The 16,196-nt window shown below is 46.8% G+C and overlaps 6 protein-coding genes across 7 annotated transcripts; 4 read left to right on the top strand and 2 right to left on the bottom strand.

The window, feature by feature from the left end:
- Positions 1 to 137: 137 nt before the first annotated feature.
- LOC132256237 (sorting nexin-17) lies at positions 138 to 4,453 on the top strand. The gene is made up of 6 exons (XM_059752531.1): positions 138 to 245; positions 2,116 to 2,308; positions 2,737 to 3,178; positions 3,247 to 3,523; positions 3,591 to 3,878; positions 3,942 to 4,453. Exons 1-6 carry the CDS (start codon positions 183 to 185, stop codon positions 4,092 to 4,094), a joined length of 1,416 nt encoding a protein of 471 aa, XP_059608514.1. The 5' UTR covers positions 138 to 182; the 3' UTR covers positions 4,095 to 4,453.
- LOC132256240 (cytochrome b-c1 complex subunit 7-like) lies at positions 4,442 to 5,106 on the bottom strand. Its single transcript, XM_059752534.1, has 3 exons — positions 4,966 to 5,106; positions 4,798 to 4,845; positions 4,442 to 4,736 (listed from the first exon to the last, which is right to left on the bottom strand). The coding sequence occupies exons 1-3, from the start codon at positions 5,003 to 5,005 to the stop codon at positions 4,489 to 4,491; spliced, it is 336 nt and encodes a 111-aa protein (XP_059608517.1). The 5' UTR covers positions 5,006 to 5,106; the 3' UTR covers positions 4,442 to 4,488.
- Positions 5,107 to 6,751: 1,645 nt separating this feature from the next.
- On the top strand, positions 6,752 to 11,667 carry LOC132256239 (lipoyltransferase 1, mitochondrial). Of its 2 annotated transcripts, none has more exons than XM_059752533.1 (4): positions 6,752 to 7,518; positions 7,580 to 7,687; positions 9,974 to 10,077; positions 10,702 to 11,667. In XM_059752533.1, the coding sequence occupies exons 1-4, from the start codon at positions 7,033 to 7,035 to the stop codon at positions 11,117 to 11,119; spliced, it is 1,116 nt and encodes a 371-aa protein (XP_059608516.1). In that variant the 5' UTR covers positions 6,752 to 7,032; the 3' UTR covers positions 11,120 to 11,667. The 2 variants fall into 2 exon arrangements, with proteins under 2 accessions (XP_059608516.1, XP_059608515.1); XM_059752532.1 differs by having other exon boundaries at positions 7,577 to 7,687.
- A 77-nt stretch (positions 11,668 to 11,744) lies between these two features.
- Positions 11,745 to 12,828, top strand: LOC132256406 (DNA-directed RNA polymerase III subunit RPC7-like). Its single transcript, XM_059752813.1, has 3 exons — positions 11,745 to 11,988; positions 12,049 to 12,177; positions 12,238 to 12,828. The coding sequence occupies exons 1-3, from the start codon at positions 11,833 to 11,835 to the stop codon at positions 12,619 to 12,621; spliced, it is 669 nt and encodes a 222-aa protein (XP_059608796.1). The 5' UTR covers positions 11,745 to 11,832; the 3' UTR covers positions 12,622 to 12,828.
- On the top strand, positions 12,800 to 15,503 carry LOC132256397 (exocyst complex component 1). Its single transcript, XM_059752799.1, has 2 exons — positions 12,800 to 14,538; positions 14,601 to 15,503. The coding sequence occupies exons 1-2, from the start codon at positions 12,800 to 12,802 to the stop codon at positions 15,457 to 15,459; spliced, it is 2,598 nt and encodes an 865-aa protein (XP_059608782.1). The 3' UTR covers positions 15,460 to 15,503.
- Positions 15,471 to 16,167, bottom strand: LOC132256408 (uncharacterized). Its single transcript, XM_059752816.1, has 2 exons — positions 16,050 to 16,167; positions 15,471 to 15,789 (listed from the first exon to the last, which is right to left on the bottom strand). The coding sequence occupies exons 1-2, from the start codon at positions 16,093 to 16,095 to the stop codon at positions 15,554 to 15,556; spliced, it is 282 nt and encodes a 93-aa protein (XP_059608799.1). The 5' UTR covers positions 16,096 to 16,167; the 3' UTR covers positions 15,471 to 15,553.
- Positions 16,168 to 16,196: the final 29 nt, after the last annotated feature.

Raw genomic sequence — 16,196 nt, 5'->3', positions numbered from 1 at the left:
AACAGACATTTCTTCCCCTCTCGGTGCTCCAGAAGCCCCGAAAGCCCAGTCAAAATTGGACAATGGCAGTGATAGGGAGTGTAATTGCCGTGGTTTACCGCCGTGAATCTGTGCACAAGTGTCTATAGAGTGCGTAGGTGGTGGATTTTGGTGAAGCAGCAGAGCCAGAAAGTCGCACAGAGATGCATTTCTCAATCCCGGATACGCAGGACTTTGTCAACGAGAATTCCGGATCAACCTTCACGGTGAGTGCTTTTCCGACCATATGGCGCGCCCCAGTCATCGCTGGGGTCACACGGGGTGGCCTTTGAGTGCTCCAAATTGCGTGATATTTAATTTTCCTACGTCCCACTCCATTCACTTTCTCTGGACGTCAAGGATGAGCCACCGCCATTGACGACACGGTCCATTGTTGACGGTGTAGAGAAAGATGAATTAATTTTGTGGCAGAAAGTTCATTAAATTCAGGTAAAATTGCAATAAAGAGCTTTCTTTTTGGTGAAATTGGGCGCTTTCATTCACTCATACACCGGAAAGAGTGAGGAAAATGTAGTGAATTTGCTTGTTTTATCAAATTGAGTGACTTAATTGAAACTAACCTCACATTATCACTGTTTGTGTCTTTCTTTTGTTGTTCCATGATAAGACACACTCATTGATAACAGACATAACAGGGAGACTTCGTGTGTGCAATCAAGCCACACAATTGATTGGATGTTTATCATGATGAGATGAAAAAAAGGCAAAGAAAAAGTCATAAAGTCTCTTTGTCGACAATCTCACGGCTTATGTTTTACCGAAAGCGCGCGCCCACATAAAAGCCAAGGCAAACTATTTGCATGCACAAATTGATTGCAAAACATCATCTATATGGCATATACTGTACGCTGTCTCTCTTTCTTACCATTGCCAATCAATGCAAATTGTGCTTCACGCCAATTAATGATGATTCCACAGACGCGTGCCTCGCGAAATATTATATCAATTGCCAATTACATAAAGGAGAAGAAATAGAAAAGAAATACTGAGGGGACTTTCTGCCACTCTGATAAACAGATTAACAGTGCCAATGAACTCTCGCACGGTCTCTTTTGCGGTGCCGCGCACGGTTTTCACCTCCAGAGCGGCAGAGCGACTGAAAATGCCACTTTTTCTCCACTTTTCATCTGCAGACGCGACTGCATTTTTCACAATTATATACACATCTCACGGGCAGAAATGGGCGTCTCTTCCCTTTGTGTCATCAATGGGCATGTAGAAAATGTGATTTTCAACACTTTTGGGAAGCGTTTCGCACACAAATGCACATCGGAAGGTGTGTAAACAAGGAATATGATATAATTTTCTCGCATATCTCGGAAATGGTTGTACTTATTTTCCATGGCAAAAGCCATGCAAATGTAGAGGAGTTTTCCGTGTGCTCACTAGACTGCAAAATGGAGCATTGGCTTCTTTTCTTTTTGGCACGAAATGAAAACACAAGTGGCTCAATGGGGGGAATTATTCATGAGAATGCCTGAGATTGAAGCACAGCGTGTGGAGAGAGGATGTGGAGCACAAATATCAGTTTTCTCAGTTGCATTCTAACAGTATGTAAAATATTACTCAGCTATACATCTTTCCTTCCTGCGTCTCCAGAGAGGCTGAGATGACGTCTCAGTTGGGCAATCAAATGCGCAATTTATGCCGTCTCTTCGCAGAGAGTTGCCATTGTGTCTTGCAAGGGAAAATTGTCTGTTCGCCCATCGTTTTATCGGACAGCTGGTGAAATTCCTCTGTCACTGATAAAGTGGGCGATTTTCACGAGATGCCAAAGAGTGTGTTGCCATGAACTCTGACCCCGGCGATAAATTCATCTCAAGCGTCCGAAGTTGTATGTGGAGAGGGAAATTCAATTGATTACAGGACAGAGCAATGAGAGATTGTTCAGCGCGTTCACCGTGTGTGTGTGTGTGTGTTATTCAATCTCTCATATTACAGGCTTTGAGGGCTTCTCGTGTGATTGAATTTATTCAATTACGTCGCCCAGTTGGGATCCGCTCACAGTCGTCAATTGAGCGCGCGGTGTGGGTGAATTTGCTAATTGATGCCACGCGATTGTCACCTTTTTTGCAGGGCTTCAACATTCACATCAATGGCACTTTCCATTGCTGCCTGCGGTACAAGCAGCTGCACAGTCTCCACGAGCAGCTGAAGCGCTCTCTGCCCACTCTGGTGCTCCCGTCGTTCCCGCCGAAGAAGTTCTTCCCACTCACGCCGTCGCAGCTGGAGGAGCGTCGCGCCAATCTCGAGCGATACATTCAGTTGGGTGAGTTTGCAGACAGAAGGGCGCAAATCAGTTGTTGAATCAATATTTCACTATCATTTGTGGGTAATTTGAGGATTGATTGAATGACAGGAACTTGTTAAAAACGTGCTTAGAGTTCGTTTTTACCAAGGTTTTTACTCTCTGCGGGGATTGAAATCTACCCTCTTCCAATATTGACCTCGATTATGATGAAAAATTACATCTTTCTGTTCGCAAAGTGGGTTTTTTAGTCGTAAAATCACTTTCTCAAGTTCAAAATTCAAATTCCGAGGATTTTAGTTGTGAATGAACAGTAGAAAAAAACAGTAAATAAGCTGATATACAGCGAATGAGGTCATTGATTCGATTCAGGTCACTGTTAAGACTCAGATTAGACGATATGAGTGTTTTTTTTACCGACTTCCTAATGCGTTCACTGCACCTTGCAGTGGGCCAAGATCCTGTTCTGTCCAAGTCGGAGTTGCTGCGCACGTTCCTGCTCAGTGCGCAGCAGGAGTCGTCGTACACGGAGAGCAAGGAGACGTCCCTGGACGTGTACCTGATGAATGGCTTCCGGATAGTGGTGAATGCCTACACAACGGAGTGCTCAACGAAGGTGCTGGAGAAGGCGTGCGATAACATCGATTTGCCGCGCGAGTACGCGTACTATTTCGCCCTGTTCCTTATGCGAAAGGAAAATGACGGCAGTGTGACGCTCACGCGGAAGCTGATGGACTTCGAGGCGCCGTATGTCACGCAGAAGATTCTGCGTGAGTGCAAGATAGTGATCAGGAAGAACTACTGGGATCCGTGCTATGATCTGGAACTGATGCGGGACAATATTGCGCTTAATTTGCTCTTCATTCAGACGCTGAGCGACATTGAGAGAGGGTGAGAATGGAATTTGTGCTGGTGACAATTGAGGGGAAGAATGACACTTGTTTTGGGGTGAATTTCAGGTGGATTTTGGCGACGAAGGAGACTCGAGATCAACTCACGAAGCTCCAGACGCATGGCAATAAGAAGGAGTTCCTGGAGATGGCGCGAAATCTGCCATCGTACGGTGTGATTCAATTTCAGCGAGCGATTGTGGATTATCCCGAGCCGGAGACGCAAACTTGTGTAACCATTGGCAATAAGGAGCTCTGCACGCGGACTGTGGTGGGCAAGAAGGTGCAGGAGGCAAAGTTTAAGGTCACAAGGATGAGATGCTGGCGAGTGACGACAATTCACAATGTAAGTATTTGGCGAAGGAGTGTTTTTGAGGATGTTTTTCCTAAGCTTTTTCTGTTCTCTCGGACAGGATATTTCTGGTGACTCTCTGAGCAATCGGCACAAATGGGAGCTCTCGTTTGAGTATCTCATGTCGAAGAACTGCCTCAAGTGGATCACAGTGGCCAGCGAGCAGGCGATGCTGATGTCTGTGTGCCTGCAGAGCATGGTTGATGAGTTGCTGAATCAGAAGAGTGGTGCTGACATGAACAACATGCAGGTGCATCGAGCCAATTACACGCAATTGTCTTACATAAGGCGCGACGGATCGTCAGGGAGGATTTCCGATTCCAGCTCCAGTGACACCATATCGAGTCTGGTGAGTTGGCCGTGGAAGATTTGTTGTTCAACAGGAAACTGAGCGTGTGTGCTTTCTTTGCAGAATGACATGGACGTGGCCAGTCAGAGGCGGACGGCGTCCTCGTCGGTGCGCCGGAAGATCAGGGAGAAAATCTCCACTGCTGTGTTCTTCCGCAGCGGCAGGGAGTCTGTCCACAACGAAGCCTTCGAGGGGATTGGCGATGATGACTTGTGAAGGATGGACGAATTTTTGGGCAGGATTTTTTCTACGGGGGGAATTATGAGCTCAATGGAGAGGCTTTTTTTTAACATTCATTGCAAAATGCGTCCCTTCTTGTCCTCTGTAATGTTGTAAATCTTTGTTGTTTTTGTACATTTATTTTTATAGGAGGAATTCTTGCCACTTTTTCTACATGTGTATAAATTAACAAAAGGAAAAAAAATGTTCGTCAATAATAACCCCTCAACATATCCTTTTTTATATATATTTAAATGGTTTTTAACGCATTGTGCCAAATACTCTCGAGAGAAAATAAAACCATGCGAAATATTGTAAAACACGTGACAAATAAAAGGATCACATTTATATCTAGACATTAATTTATTTACCAATCAATTTCTGCTCTCTTTTACTTCTCCTTCAGCCAAGCCTCTTTCTCCTTGCGCTCCCGGATGACCTCGTCCAGGTAGGGCTCGAGGTACTTCACATCCTCCTCGTACTTTGTCCACTGCTCCTTGGGCAGAATGGTCTTGGTCATCGACAGCTGCAGAGCGCGGATGATGCGGAAGTTCCGGGCATCGTACAAATCCCGCGGAAGACGACGAACTGCCTCCTGCACATCGTCGTCTTCGTACAGAATGTCCTCCCTATAGAGCCCTAAACACATGCACGAGACATCGTCAGTGATTGCATTCATCGCCAGGACACTGAAACGTACCGTACTGATTGAATCCGGCCCAGTTGTAAACATACTTCGCCAGGGCAGCTGGAAGACACCATCGAAGAAAGAAGGGTTATGTTATGTAATATTCTCCCAGCGAGATTTTCAACAATATTCTACGCTTTTCCACAACACGCTGTGCTCGAGACTCTGTAGAATACTCACAAGATACTCTGGGACCCACTCGTGCCACGTATCTGGACATTTTGAGCGGAAATACCAGCGATTACGGCAGAAATGAAAATTTTCACTCCTTTTTAATGACACCAAGGCCAACTAGCATGCCAGCAGAGTGCTGGCAAAGGCCTATTCGCGCCATAGCAATTTTTCTCAATGATTACTTGTCCATGGAAGGGTCATCGGAGGTATCTGCAGAATAGTCCATAAATTGGTGCAAAAAATATTTGGACCACATTTAATGCTAAAAATATCGCAATTTTCTTTCAGTCTGTCGCAAAGAGCATTGAACTGTGAGTGACTTTTATCAGCTGTATTACCAGCTGAAAGATATGATAAATTGGCACATTTTCAGCGCGAAATTCATTTTAAAAATGTGCACTGTGAGAGTTCAAAGTACATCTTATTTCGGTGTCTTCCACACGCGCTCTCAAATGTGTGAAGATGATTTCCTGAAATTTCAAGAAAAAAGCATCACCTCAAAATGCCAATCATCGTGTATATTTGTTTTCTGGAATATTTCACACGTTTAACACCATATGAAAACTCGTTGATATTGCGCTTTAATACTTCTTTGTCTCTCACTCTCGCTCATGCTCTCTTGAATTGAGTCAATTCAAGAACAATCAAGATCAATTGAGAGCGAGAGCGTGATCGTGGCATTGCCTCGAAAAGGACACACGAGAGATTCGCCCTAAGTCGTCACGCGACCGAATGCACCACTCACGCCACGCATGTGCGCATAGAAACAGATAAATTGAGAGTGATCCGGAGCTCACAGCGTGATCTCGCTCGCCAATCGCTCTTATCGTCACCCTGGAATACGGAACCTTTTCTCACTCGTCCGACGACCCAAATTTACACACTATCTTCGCGTCGCCTCATGTCTGTCGCGTGTACAGTGGCCTCCTTGTCCCACCCACAACAGCGCCAAGGGTAGAGGCGGTGTAGAGAAATTGGGATGAATTTTTTGAGACTTTTGATGTCACAATCAGCTGCGGGTTGTTCACCTCTGCCGTGTGGATATGAGTATTTATGTTGTACATGAAGTATTTGTCTGCAATATGAGAATTGTCGCCTTCAGGTTCATATGAAATGTATGGTTGATTTATGGTAAATCACACAGGAAGTGAAGCAGACTCTATCAAGGGAGTTTGTCAACTGTATTTTCCTGGATGTCCTAGTATTGTAAAAGAGCATTTCGACATTTGCTTACGCACAAGTTTAGAAAATTAATTTTTTGTGCTGTTCCATCGGGGAATTCGTCCATAATTCCACTGATAGTCGGAGGAATTCGCGCGGATTCTGTTTTACGGGGTGGCCGTCGAACGATACCGAATGCATATGGCGGCGTACGGTTATAAAAGAGCACCCGAAGCTCGGTCATCCAGCTATTTCGTTGCGGAGTTTCTTGTGTGACTGGTGGTCAGAGAAGAGACAAGGAGAGCCCCTGACAGGGAGTGATAAAGCAAGTGCATACAAGTGCAAGCGGCGGCATCAATACATCCGCAATCGTCTTTCTGTCACTCGAGTGGGCAGTGGAATATTCCATAGTGAAGCCATCAGTCTCCGGACAATTGTTGCGTGCGCCGGAAGAGCCCCCGTCCGTCTGTGCATTGGCTGTGACAAGATAAGAGAGGAATGCCCTGTTGCAAAGACTGTCTAGGTATTCGTTACCGCATTAACGGCCTCCACCAGGGATTCAAGTGGCTCCACCAGACCATCGAGCTCCACGAGTACCTCATCTCCATGACATCCGACTACACGGATAAACACTAAGCGCGCGCGCCCCACCAGAGTGCCCCGACGAGGAGTCAGGAGAGCAGAGAGAGCCCCTTTTGGCCGACAGGAGTAGAATCCAATCAGCAAATACTAAAAATACTGGACTTGACATTGGTGTGAGAGAGACACCCCGAAATTCGTTGTGTGTTTAGGATCTTTCCCAAGTGGTTATTCTCTGTGGCAGTGCAGTGATCAGCTGGAAAGGACACCAGAGTAGTGTTCTGTTGTGTTTAATCAGTGGCGTCTTATTGTTGAGTTCCCCCACAAAAAGCCATGGCAGCGATTGTGAGAGTGCGCGCTCTGGGCCTCAAGGCTGCCACTCTGGTGCCCCAGCGCGGCTTTGCGTCCGCCCTGGAGGACAAGGAGATCAAGAAGTCCGTGTTCATCTCCCAGTCATATGACATCTTCACGAATTTGGCGCTGGAGGACTGGATTTATCGCAATTTCGACTTCAAGAACCACCACGTGCTCATGCTGTGGAGTAACAATCCGTGCGTGGTGATTGGGAGGCACCAGAATCCCTGGGTGGAGGCCAACATATCCGCCCTGGAACGCAATGGTGTGGCGCTGGCCAGGCGGAACAGCGGCGGCGGCACCGTTTATCACGATCGCGGCAATCTCAATTGCACCTTCTTCACGCCGCGCGACAGATACAACCGCAAGTACAACCTCAGTCTCATCACGAGGGCACTGTTCCGTGAGTGGAGCATCAAGGCGGACATCTCCGAGCGCGACGACATCCTGTTCCGCGGCAAGAAGGTGAGACGAAACACTGCCATTCCGCCCATTTGCAAAATACTAATTGTTCCGATGACAGCAGATTTCAGGAACAGCCGCGAAGCTGGGACAACCCAACGCCTATCATCACTGCACGCTGTTGGTGAACAGCAACAAGGATCAGCTGACTCAGGCTCTGACGATGGAAAAGGTGAGTCTGCCACTCAATTGTCGCCATGACAATGAATAGAGAGCTCAATGAGACGATCAAACTGCGTAGAAGTTAATCTGATGTGAAATGTGTGTGGTGAGGAGGGAAAATCTCACGAGGAGGCGAACGTGGTGTGTGTGTGCGAATGCCTTAAAATAGATTCTCTGCTGAAAGAAGGAAAAAAAGACCAGTGAGAGATCTATCAATTTATAATCAACTCTTTGGGTTTCGCTATCAAAATACGCTCGCGCTTGCTCGTGAAGAGAAGGAAAAATAGAGCAATAAAAGACTGCTTTTCAGTCGTCTGATACCCAGAAAGAGAGGTTCACTGATTGAGGGATTAGATCCCTTTTAGATAAAGAGTCATGAGACTCTGGGGGCGATTTAAGGGAAAACAGAAATTGCCGAGCAGCGAGACACACGATAAAAACCCAGCAAAAGCCAAATGAGAGAGATGGAAAAAATGAGGAACAAATTGAATGATGAACATTGGTCGGGTGTATTTTGGTCGGTAATCGCCCAGTGATTCGTTCTATTATGATTTTTTGGGTCACACGAGTTATCGGACACATGAAAATTGCCTTTGTGACTCTGGCGTGAAGACTGCCAGAGGAGATTAGTGATAATTTCCGCTCCTCTTCTGTCCTCTTGCCCACTCGCGCAGTCCGGCTATTTCGCTCTCTGTAAAGGTTTTTTTTTCGCTTTGAGGGACGACGAAGAAATCCAGAGCATGAGTTGAGAAAATGGCACATTTCATTCATTGATACCCTTTTTCTTTGTTGACTTGTGTTTTTGTTGTAATGCAGACTCTGTGTGCGATGGCATTTGGCAGTGATAATCGGCGGTGTAAATAAAATGTTTCTCATTATGTGTCTAAGAATAGATTGAGAAAGAACTGAAAAATATCAGTTTTAACCAGATTGAGTGGTATTAATTGATATCATTGACTGTCCGTCAATTTGCTATCGACATTTTACAGTGATTTGCAGGCAGAAATTCCATCTTCTTCTCTAGACTTTTCTAGGAATTCACAAGTCCAGACGAAAGCACTCTTTCTGGGAAAAGTGTTATTCGATTTAACTCATTCGTATTTCTTGCTAATAATACAAATCGAAAATCCATTTTCACCAGCAAATGGTTCACAAATTGTGTCAAATAAAACAATTTCCAGTTAATTATCAAAGCAAAACGCTTTATATGAAATAAATCCGTTAATACAATTTTTCTGCCATTGAAACAAGGCTTACAAGGATGACCATTAAGTGAGTTCTTGTACATGCTTTTTCGCCAAGAATGTCTTGAAATTTCTTCTAAAAAGCCATTCCAAATTGAATTGTTGCGATTTATCAAAAACATCACAAACAATAATTTAGCAGCAAAAACAACCATCGCAGCCAATGGAAAATGAAAGAGTAATGCGTGAAAATTCTGGCGTCGAGTGTGTTGATCTGTTGAGGCGTCAGTTTTGGGCGCAATTTGAGTAGTTGGAAGAATGCCAGAAGATTAAAAATGCACTTGACTTCTTATTTGCTTCACTCTGCCCCCCCCCCCAAATTTTACTCCTTTCTTCAAACAGACGATGGAAATTTTCCATTTATTGAACTGTGAGCGAAGAGTTTAAATTTTTTTTTTTGCTGTTTTTATCAGACACTTTTTGCGTGCGATTATCTGTCTAACTGTAAACAAATGTGCGCACAGCAAAGGGAGGATGTTTTGAGAAGAATTCCTTGCATTACATAAGAAGAAGGGAAGAGAGAAAAATCGCATGTGTCACTAGAGCTATGCAGGGGTTCTTTCACCACCACAAAAGCGACGAGCAAACAGCTGAGGGAATGCAATGAGAGGCGCTCAGGCCTTTAAAAATTACACTTTGTAATTCGTGGATGTTTTTCCTTCTGTTTTATAGATGACTTTGTTTGTTCCTGCAATGGAAAATTCATGAAAATGACAAATGGGGTTGGGAGAAGTGTTCTCGGGGGTCTCTGTGGAGGGGAAAAAGGGAGTGAAAATGTCGCGAGTGTCATGAAAATTTTTGCTTCAATTGACGTTCTCTCGAGGAGCGCGCTGATAAAAGAAATTTTATTTGCACACTTTGCGATAAACTCTGTAGAGATTTTCTTCTCTCAACCAAAATACACACAACGCGCAGTGCTAATCTCGTAAGAGATGACAAAAAAGGCGCCTTTTTTCTATGTTCGCCACTCATATTGCTTCTCTTGGGGATTTGAGAGAAAGACAAACTTCTCTATAATATGTGTAAATTGTTGATTTGTAAATATTTTGCAGAACGACATTCAGAGCCGTGCTACAAAGTCTGTTCCAGCTCAAGTGAAAAATTTAACGGATGCCAACAAACAAGTGAACGTGCCACAATTGCTGTCCGCCATTGGGTATGTTTATGATGGTTACATAAATTGATTTTAATATAATTTTTCATGTGGATTTACACAGACGCGTCGCGGAGTAATTTTTCACTGTGACTATTTGGGGTATTTTCTCATTCGCTCTTTGGGTTTATAAAGGCAAAATAGGAGGGGGGAAAAATTTCGAAAATAGCTCCAACACAGATATTTTTAGACATTTTCTGGCTCATTTGATAGCGCAGGTTGATAATTTTCGTACACCAAGACTGTAATTCAGCATGAGGAATGCCGTAAAACAGCTATTATGGACGAACTGATATCAAGAGTGTCGAGAAGCGATGTTAAATAGAGTAATTCAGATACTAAATGGGCGGGGCATTCAAGTGGGCGGTGTTTGACGGAAAGTCACAAGTATTTCTTAGATTGTGGTTAGAAAGTAGTCGAAATATCATGGTTAATATTGAGGCATTTAGAATGTTCTTACATTGATAACTTGAGCAATATCAAGACTTTAGTTTTTTCTTTGTTCAATGGGCGGAGCTTTCGAGAGGGCGGGTCTTTGAGACGTTCTTCTATTATTGCGAGACCTTCAGAACTTGCCCTAATGCCTGATTTTCTTTCTTTTCTCCTGCCCAAAATAACCTGCTGCAGATATGAATTTCTGCGCACAAATCCCACGGAGCTTGTGGATGGCGGACGCGAGTTGGTGATGAAACAGCGCGGCTTTCAGCTCATCAATCCGACGGAGAAGTGGTTTCCGGGCATCACGACGCTCAGGGACAACTTCGAGGCGTGGGACTGGCGCTTCGGGCGGACGCCAAAGTTCTCGGTGGAGAAGAGCATTGAGCTAAAGTCCGAGGAGAAGATCCACAATGTGAAGCTGCACGTGGACGTGGAGGGCGGCATCATGACGGAGATCACGCTGATGCTGTCACAGGGCGGCGATGCACTGCCAGTGGTGTCCAGCCTCAAGGGCAGGGAGTACAGCGAGGAGAACATGAGTGGGATCATTGCGGCGCTGAAGGGCGTGAGTGCGGAGAATGTGAAGCTGGCGATGAACAACTTATGAAGCTTGACGATCGATGACTAAAGTATTTTCCAACACCCCCAAAAAGCTTGTTCACACACACACATACGATCGATGGCCTTAGAAAAGCACTTGAAGAAGACTGAGAAGAGAAACAACACTAACTGGACAAGAGTTGGAGGCGCAACTCTTGTGTTTTTAGGCTTAAAGAAAAAAAAATTAGGATTTTTTACATGAGGAAATTAGTGAGATTGGCTTTGATTCTAGATTTACATTCTTTTTTCTCCCATGGGATTGTTTAAGCATCGATTTTTGTTAGTTTTTAAGTATTACACGGAAAAAACTGTACAGTTTTTTCTTAAAAAATTCAAGAATATAATCATATCATTTGCATCATTGTGCCTATATTATAATTAGCTTTTCTTTATTTGTAATTCTTGTATCATTGATTATGTTTAGGCTACTCTATGTGGCGGTTCTTTAGGTTGAGCAAACTCATTTATTTTTAATATTTGCTGATTGAGTTTTTGCAATGGATCAGACGAGTGGAAATTGTAATGTTATTTATTAATAAATAAGTTTTCACAATATTTCTTCTCCCATTGATTTTCATATTTCCCTCCATAAAAACCACGTGGATCCGTTGAGGGGTTTTTTCGCCGCTGACTGACAGTTTTTTTTTTTCTATGTATGCTGTGAATCGTGTTTGCAGCGTGTCGCGTGTTTTCCTCGACAATTTCCCGTGAATCTCAGCAATGGCTGGTCGTGGCAGAGGTCGGGCGACTTCCTCCTTCACCCAGGAGCAGCTCCAGATGATGGGCTGCGCGGGAAAGGATCTACAGACAATTGATCGCACGCTGGCGCCTCCGCCACTCTTCCCCATGTTGGCAACAAAACCAGTAGCTTTGGACGTGAGTTTTCGTGGCTTTTCTCTGTCCATTCTCTTTCGTACAGCATGATTACTGTTCCAGAACTCCTCAGAGAGACAATATAAGGTGTTGTGGAAGGAGGACTTCATTGGGTACTTGAGAGATTCGCCGTACTTCACGAAAACCAAGACGCCGGAACAAAAGGTCCAGCGCTACTCAGATGCATACATTGTAAGCTTTCCGGGGATTTCATCCAACCGGGAGTTGAGTGATAAGAGAGAATCATTGCAGGATGTGCTGGAGGACACATCTAAGAGCCGACAGAAGGGCGAGTTTCTCTGGGACACGATGCCGGCGGAATTGCGGCCGAGCGCGAAGCGCTTGAGGAAGCGCGAAGGACAGAGAGTCGTAGTGAAGACTGAGGGGAAAAAAGTCAAGGCGGTGGACATTGTGGCGAAACTGAATCAGTTGGAGAGACAGGAACAGACAGAGGAACGCACGAAGATGACGAAAATCAAGGAGGAGCCAGAGAGTGAGAATGAAGAGGAGCAGGAAGATCCGGAGATGGAGGATGAGGAGATGGATGATGAGAATGACTATGGGAACAACTATTTCGACAATGGGGAGGCGTTCAATGAGGAGGACGACAATTTGGACGACGGTCCGATTTATTGAAATTCTTGGTGGCGAATTGCGGCGAGTGACGTCAGCAGTGACGTTTTCAACAGGCGAGAGGTGTCAAAACAGAGAGGAAAAGCGTCGAAAAAGCCGTGAAAACGGGCAGGAGAGTGTGGAAAAGGGGCGTTGAGGGTGAGATAAGGTGCTTGCCAGTCGATCGGCTGTGAAAATCACGATGGCGGGCATTAAATACATGCTGCAAAAGGAAGTGTTTGAGTCGGACGAGCGCATCTTGTCCGTCTGCAATGTCACGGAGCTGTACAAGAAGAAGAAGAACTCCTATCTGACCATCGTCACTGCCACACGCTCGCGCGTGGTCCAGGTGACCCTGGCGCAGGTGAAGCAGTACGACAAGGGTGTGTACAAAAAGAAGCGCACGTGGACGCTGGACGAAGTGAAGGTGGTGGATGGGAAATTGGACTCTCCGGAGACGCACGAGTTGGACATTTCGCTGGAGAAGCAGTACAAGTGGTTCGCCGTGAATCTGCACGAGAGACAGAATTTCATCACGGTGCTGTGGAAGCAGATCAATAAGCATGTGGCCGGAGAGAAGGCCGTGTTCAGGAACATTCCCAAGGCGTGGCTCACGGAATTGTCTCCGGAGCGTGTGGCGCGCGAGAAGAGCGACAGTGTGAATGAAGAGGAGAATGGTGACGATCCGGAGGCGTATGAGGAATTTCATGCGCTCACTGATAAGGAGGAGCTGCACTTGACGCGACTGATAGGCGAGTGCAACTTCGCCATCAGCGATGCCGAGCAGTTCATGGAGCAGCTGGGGAAGAACCTACAGGAGTTGGACGGTGCCAATGTGCAGAGCGTGTTGGCGTCCGAGAAGCAAGTGAACGCGCTGATGGAACAGATTGAGACGGCAATTGCTGAGGCGGAACGAGTGGAGGAACGCCTGGATGCCTATGATGAGATCCTGTGTCACATCCGAGACACGATGGAGAAGATGGGCGAGAAGAATACGATGATCGAAGTGGCAAATGCCAACAATATCAAGCTGATGGGGGAGCTGGAGAGGATTGTGACGCAACTGGACTTGGCTCATGCCCACCAAGTTGCTCTCACGGACACGGATCTCACGTCGCCGTCGGGACTGGCGGCGGCAATTGCTGCCGGCAAGGCTCTGCAGACGGCCATGAACAGTGACATCGATCCCGCCCTGCTGCGCCTCACGGCTGTCCAGGATCAGCGGAAGCGCTTCGAGAAGTGGAAGGCGAAGTTCTCCCAAACCATCAGTCGGCATCTCAACAACATGTTCATCCACTTGGGCAACGACCTGGGCGAGGGCCAGGGCAGCGATCCGCATCTGCCCAAGCACACTTCCGTGCACAGAGAGCTCGCGAGCTATGGCGAGCTAATGCATTGGCTGAAGGCGATGGACAGGAAGGCGTACGATCAGCTGGCGAAGGTGTACACGAGCTCTCTGAACAAGGTGTACGATCGCGAGATCCGCCACTTCTTCGATCAGGCTCGGCAGCAGGTCATGCGCGAGGATGTGGCCGCGTCCACGAGTGCCACGCGTGGGAAGCAGCTCCTCCAGCCGTATGGCATCATCGGCATCAACCGGGATCTCTGGGCGCCGGGAATTGAGGGTGCTGAGAGGCAGAAGCTGGATGGAATACTGGAGAAAGTGCTGGGAGATCTGGAGCCGATGGCGCTGAGTGAGCAGCTCTTCTGCATCTCATTCTTCCAGATGGACGTTCTCAGTCCCACGAGTCGCAACACCCAGACCACTCTCGATGCTGCTGCAGCCGAGCGCGATGATCAGGCCGTGGTGGTGTCGCCGCCACAGAAGCGGATTGACAGGCAGATCAACGAGGAGGTGCGCAAGATGATGACAGAATTATTTGGGTGTCTGGAGCCAGAGCTCAACAGCTTCATCCAGAGCTTCGAGAAGGTCGACAGCCTGTGAGTATTGGCGGTGAATTAAATGGGAATTCCCAAGACTATATTAACCTCCTCTTCTTCAGGTACTCAATGTATGTCCTCGTGAGACTGTCTCAGCATGTGATGTCAGCCCAGGATGCGCACTCCTTCCTCAGCATGACCTTCGCCTCGGCTCTGGTGCACGTGAAGAGGAACTTTGACAAATTCATGCAGACTCAATTGCAGTCCGTGCGGGAAGCGAAGGTGCCGAAGCGATCAAAGTGCGGCCTTTTGCCGTACGTGGAGAACTTCGAGGAGTTTAGCACGAGCGCCGAGAAGATCTTCAAGAAATCCGAGCGCCGAGCGGACCTGGACAAGTGGTATACGCAGCTCGTGGCGACAATCTTCGAGATGATCCCCAATCATGCGCAGGAGCACTCGAAGACGCCTCGGCAGGTGGTGAACATGGAGAACTACCATCACATGCACTCCCTGCTGGCGCAGCTGAAGGTGGTGGCTCTGGATGGGCAGAAGAAGGAGGCGAAGGTGCGCTACAAGGAGGCTCTGGACGCCTATGTGACGAAGTACTTCGGTCGGCCGCTGGAGAAGCTCAATCTCTTCTTCGAGGGTGTGCAGCTGAAGGTGCAGCAGGGCGTGAAGGAGCAGGAGATCAGCTATCAGATGGCGTACTCGAAGCAGGAGCTGAGGAAAGTTATTGCGCAGTATCCAGCGCGAGAGGTGAAGAAGGGCCTCGAGCATCTGTACAAGAAAGTGGAGAAGCATCTCTGCGAGGAGGAGAATCTCCTGCAAGTGGTGTGGCGGGCAATGCAGGAGGAGTTCATTGTGCAGTATAACTTCCTGGAGGAGAGGATTCAGCGGTGCTACGCTGGTGCTATGATCACGCTGGATTTCTCCATTGATGACATCCTTGAGTTCTTCTCGGAAATCGCACGTTCGCACTAAGAGTTAATAAATTATGCCGAGAGTTCTGGCGCACCAGTAATTTATTTCAAATACTCTCTCTCTCAATCAACTAGTCTGCGGGGCGCTAATCCATCTATTCGTAGGTGTCTGGGGGGCTCCAGTTGAAGTGCAGGAGGCCGCTTTCCTTCGCAACGGTGCAAGTTATGGCGAAAGTCACGATTCCCACCGCGAGGGTCTTATTGAACCTGGCCTGACGCTTGGCGTGGAGCTCATAGAAGTCCCCCTGCGGCGTGGGCAGGTGATCCATCGTGGATGGGCTGTGGGGATTCTTTCCGTGATAGCAGCGAGCCGGAGCAGCTCTTCCTGCCACTGCAAAACATCACGGATTGAGGTTAGAATGCTTCATCTCAATTTCCTGCCACTAAATCACTTGCAACCCAAATTAAACCTCCCAAAGAGTCAAAAAAGTATCTATTGGACACAGATAAGGAGGAAAATTTGTGGGAAATGCTGGTTTTGTGCAGGAAAGTGACCTTTCCAGCGGAGTTACATAATCTCAGCTTTATCTTCCGGAATTCCTTCGCTATTCGAAGCAATTGGGTTAATTATTACTCCCCGAGATGACTTACAGTTCCGGGATGCCAATCTCGCAAGAGCAGCGCGGGCAGCAAGCATTTTCACTGAGTTTTTCACAACTTTTCCCAAAGTAAAACTCCCAAGGAGGATTAGCAAAGTGAGACAGCTACAGCGTGAAGTTGGCTGCACTTCGCGGTCAG

This window comes from Phlebotomus argentipes, unplaced genomic scaffold (assembly GCF_947086385.1).
Source record: "Phlebotomus argentipes unplaced genomic scaffold, Phlebotomus argentipes genome assembly contig_5, whole genome shotgun sequence".
Lineage (NCBI taxonomy): Eukaryota > Metazoa > Arthropoda > Insecta > Diptera > Psychodidae > Phlebotomus > Phlebotomus argentipes.
The sequence above is the reverse complement of the archived record's forward strand: the minus strand, read 5'-3'. Positions and strand labels throughout refer to the sequence as shown.